The 5,106-nt window shown below is 33.3% G+C and overlaps 1 protein-coding gene across 1 annotated transcript; it reads right to left on the reverse strand.

Annotated features, from left to right (window-relative positions):
- Positions 1 to 1,278: 1,278 nt before the first annotated feature.
- TRIADDRAFT_61511 (uncharacterized protein) lies at positions 1,279 to 2,582 on the reverse strand (the record flags this gene model as incomplete). Its single annotated transcript, XM_002117460.1, has 3 exons — positions 1,279 to 1,638; positions 1,830 to 1,910; positions 2,532 to 2,582. 3 exons carry the CDS (start codon positions 2,580 to 2,582, stop codon positions 1,279 to 1,281), a joined length of 492 nt encoding a protein of 163 aa, XP_002117496.1.
- Positions 2,583 to 5,106: the final 2,524 nt, after the last annotated feature.

Below are 5,106 nucleotides of genomic sequence, written 5' to 3' on the forward strand. Positions count from 1 at the left end.
ATTAAAAAATGTCTATTGTAAAAATGTATCCTATAATCAGCTGGGAAAGTATAAACTGCATGAGACCAGCACAGGAATGAAAGATAAACTATTCGGTGCATTATTACAGGCTGTAATAATTACAGCTACTACGTAAATCATGGCTTAAGTGCTAAGTGAAAGAGAATTAATCAAATCTGTGCATTTATTCTGTATGATATTGCCAAAAACCATGTATTTCTTGAATGAGATATTAATATGAGGTACAATTCACTGTCAAACTGGATTGACGATTCATTATACAGAATTTAGCATCAATTTGTTATCTGAAATTATGTACTGAAATGTTCATATTCAAGCAAGGTCTTTACTATAAATGAACCTCGTAAGATCAGTACCATACGAATGGAATCGATAACTATTACAGCAATATTATAGTTTTGCAAGAAGTAATACTGATTCCGTATAGGTTTGAGAAATCGAAAAACTATCTTCCTCGATGTCTCATTATTTATACTGTATTATGCTTTTATTCCTTTTGCGAATTTATTTTAACCCGTATATTGCATTACCAGTACATTGATCATTGAAGATATTGTAGATGTACCGGCTACGGAATATCGAAGAACTCGCATTTCTATCATGCAGCGCTAACATAACAGTATAAAGCACGCACCAATACACAGCTGACCTGGATCATTCAATATTAATTAAGAAGGCAGATTTTTTTATGTATTTTAGTGATTCTTACTGCATCACTAATGGCAACCTAGAAGTGTAACTCTTAGAGTATGATCCTTAAGAGTTGATACAAATCGAAATTAAAGAATGTGTAGTAATGCATATCAGGGAGCTAAATAGCTACTTTGTCTATATTCCGATTTACAGTTAATTTGAACGATTATCAAGTTTAAATAGTAAATTTTAGAACATTCATTTATTCAGTTACCAAAATAGACAGGACGACTGGCAACAAATATATTCTAAAAACCCTGCATTATGATAATTGTTGTATATGTATTGCATTCTTACTGTACAGTAAACTGACTATAGATTTTTGATTCATACCGTAGTAGCTTAGGTGAATTTGAACTAATATCCATTGGATATTCCTTCACCTAATTATACTTATTCTTAGTAACATATCTTATATATTTCGAATACTAGAAAGGTGAGACAGAATTCCTATCTAGTAATATTTAAATTGATATGAGATATCTTAATCCAAACGCGTTACTTTTTATACTTGCAATCTATAAATTCATACATCTACTAATAGATTAGTAATTACAACTGCAATCAGTGACACTTATAAAAATATCTCCAATGAGTTTTTGATAAATCAGGGTCAGGCTTGTTTAAGAGTAGGTTGAGTGAGGGTAAACTATTTACACTTTTAGAGGCTTTATCGTTGTACCAATCAAAGCTTGTTACAGAAATATGTGGTGCATTAATGCTTCGAACATTTTGATGAGAAAATGGATAACGCCTTACAATCGGAGCAGTGTTAATATTGCGGATCAAATTCCTATCGTGACCGACAAAGGTTGATCTATAGACAGTTCGAGATCGCTCAGTAGGGATCGATGACTCACTTAAATATTCATTCATTGAAAATTGCTGTTTATTTTTGATTGGCAGTAAACGTTTTCCATGTTTCTGTAGTAATATAAATGTACATTTAGGTAAAAGATATCAATTATTTTCAAACTTTTAAAAGCAATAGAATTTAAAAATTGATATAGACGGAGAAATTGTACATAAGCGACTTATATATCATTAAACAGATGAAGTTATTCAAGAAATAAAGTGATATTAAATAAGTAATAGTTACATATATTGCATCTTACCATATCTAGATAGTCGCCTTTAGTTTCGTGAACTTTACGATTGTCATGAACGGAAAACGGATTGAAATTTTTAAAAGTACTCTGTAAGAAGCAATTACAAATTGAGTGAGAAAGATAGCTTTATGCTTATCAAATCGCTTCCACCATGCCATAATTGACTTGGTATTTATAAAGTATTAATGGGTTTCATGATACTGACTTTATTTTATTGTAATACTACGCAGTTAGTTATAATTACAATTAGAAATATTTAGGCTTGTAGTTGATTACTTGTTAGAGTAGGATGCAATGTATGTACCATCAGCATATTAATAAATAGATTCTACATTATGTAATACTGAAGCAGTAACGGTTTACAACTATTTTATTCATATTAAGAGCCATTCTACTTGCTTAAATGAGTAACAACGATGGCTAGCGTAAAACTCTAGTTATTATAGTACCCGATATTTATCTTCAAACCGTTCTGTTGAAAATGATTTGCAGGTTCTGTTGTCAAAATTGAAACTCTCACGTTGAGACGTTGTAGGTATAGACATAGGTGGAGAGTGAGATCTGTACTCTTTTAGCTTCAGTCATTAGTGAATATGGAAGAATGTGTTAGAATTTCCTACATTACTCACAAGGAATAGCTATTTCAAAGAAGTATCATAAAATACTTTCGGTAATGTTAAATGTAAAAATTTCGGTCAGTGTACTTACCCATCTTCCGTCAGTCTTCGTCGATGGGGTGTATTGTCTTCCTTTAGGCATTGCTGCTTCTAATTGTAAGTTAGCAATTTGCTTTAAAGTATAATTCTCATAAAATCCTTAAAATTTTATCTGCTATATAATTGATAGATGAACCAATAAATAAGGCCTCTCACGATCGATTTAACGTCAGTTTAGCTATAATTTATGCCACTGATGATCTCAGGTAGCATACCATTCTTATATTAGTAGTAATTAGAACAGTTTGTATTCCAAGTATCCATTGATGACGAACTACTTAATAATGTAAGTGTAATCGTAAAGGTAAGATCCTATTTAGTAGACTACCGCAATGCACCTAAACTATAAACGATATCTGCTATCAGTTACGTTAGCCGACGATCTAGTAGTTGCAATATCCACTGCACACATTCAGCTTTTCTATATTCACTTTCTACAGTAATCCTAGGTTAACTTCTTAGCTCTCATATGGATCAGTTTTTAATCGATTGTCATAGTCACAAGCAGCTCTGTCATCGATGTAAATAACACAGTATAGCTACTTATATATGTATAACTGACCGACTGAATTCGTTACTAGCTGCTAGAGTTTCTGTTATGACTTTACGGAAACGACGCATCTGATCCATGTTACTCGTTGCTAGGAGACCTTTTGTGTGTACAAGACAGCAATAATCACCATTAATGCATATAGTCTATACAGACTTTCCAGACAGACTTGCATCTCTGTTAGTACTTGTACTTGTGCTGACTATAGAGGTTAATACAGTTGGTGATACGGTAAAGTATAGCAGTGATATTTCGAAAGTGCTAGATTAGCAGACTTTCAAGTGTTTCATCCGCCGTCGAAGGTATAAAATAAATAAAAGCCGGAAGTTTTCATGCGAGGAAAAGATATGTGAAATACTATAAACAAACTGACAAGAGCATAGACACTGCAACAATGATTAACTACGGTAGATATGACAGAAGTAGTTTTAGTTGTTGTAAATATATAGACATATAATCTCGAACGCGATATATTTAATGCATTGTGGCTAGCGATTTGCGTATTATGACGATTCTCACACTCTCATTTCGGATTATCTTACCGAATGATAAACACTTCCTCTGATATATACTCATACATTCCATTAATACTATTGCTCAGTCCGTTCCGGAGTTGAAGTAGTCTCTATATTGACAAGGACCTGGTGTCCATTCCTACTCTGCGCCCTTGTTTCACAGTGCTGTAGTACACTCGACTAGACTAGATTCTACCATAATTCCTTAATAATGCGATACGATACTTTCGACGTAGCGGTATACGTAGGCCAGAGTCTGTAATGTAATTAGATGTGATAATAACTTATCTCAGAATACAGTCAGTTAAAATATACATCGCATGAGACGAGAGTACAGTGTGCGTACGAGTATAAATAGAACATAAAAATCTTCAGAAGGAAGCAACTTCTCTGTCTTATGGTCTGATAACGCACAGTTTTCTATTTGCCTCAATAAACTAGAGTATCTCTAAACCAGAATGGTGTCTTTACGACAACAAAACATAACTGAGTCAATCTAACCGAACTACGCTTCATAAACATGGTCTTAAGCAAACTGTCAGTTAGCAGTGATCGAATAGCGCTCTATAAAAATAAAATTCATAGTAAGAAAATTAAGAAGTGAGGCTTAATCAGCTAGATGCAGGCGTGCATACCCTAATCATGATTAATTCCTTTGAAAATTTGAAATCGCTTTCTGTAAAAGAGTGCTAGTAGTACCTAATACGTATGTAAAGACGTCTCCGCTGTGTATTTGTCAAATGGCTTGGCTACCCTCTGCATACAATAATTCAGCTTGTAAATCCTGAGCAATTTTAAATTGCAATTAGCCACACCAGGTTATTATAGGATAGAGACAAGTGTGGAGTATTCAGGTGTATCAGGAGAAGCAGTAAAATCACCTTGCTATACCGCGTACTGTACATTAGAATTGCACTATGATAGAATATTGAACGTTGCAATGGTAAAATTTCCTTAATAAACCTTTGATCTAGTAACCATTCTGTAGTCTGCAGTTCACCATAATAATATAGTATAAGTTCTGCTTCATTCGCTTCATTGGATAAAGGCAAAAGCAATCCCTACACCGTTGGTAATTTGATGATTCTATATGCACTGTAGATAGGAGAATTACGTATTTGTATTCTATTTACCGCGTTAACTAAAGATCCTTTCTTTAACTTTAAATCTATATTGGACGTATTACCCCAGGAAAATGCATACTATACAACGCACAAATATATGTCTTAAATATCATCGTAAGCAGCTTTTGCTGACTCGGTTGCTCAGTACACTTACAGTGTAGGCTTTTAGCTAATCAGCTACCCATACACTTGTAATACTGTTCGTTTTAATTAATTATGCAAACAGAATATCTTCGTTATGCGACAAAACAAAGGCCACAGTATTTCACTTAGGGGTATGCGAAACAAATATACAGTATATGAATATTATTTATTACAGGGTTTATTATATACAGTAAGGGATATAGTATGTAGAATAAGAAGAAAAATTACGTTTAT

Source organism: Trichoplax adhaerens, genomic scaffold, assembly GCF_000150275.1.
Source record: "Trichoplax adhaerens TRIADscaffold_24 genomic scaffold, whole genome shotgun sequence".
Lineage (NCBI taxonomy): Eukaryota > Metazoa > Placozoa > Uniplacotomia > Trichoplacea > Trichoplacidae > Trichoplax > Trichoplax adhaerens.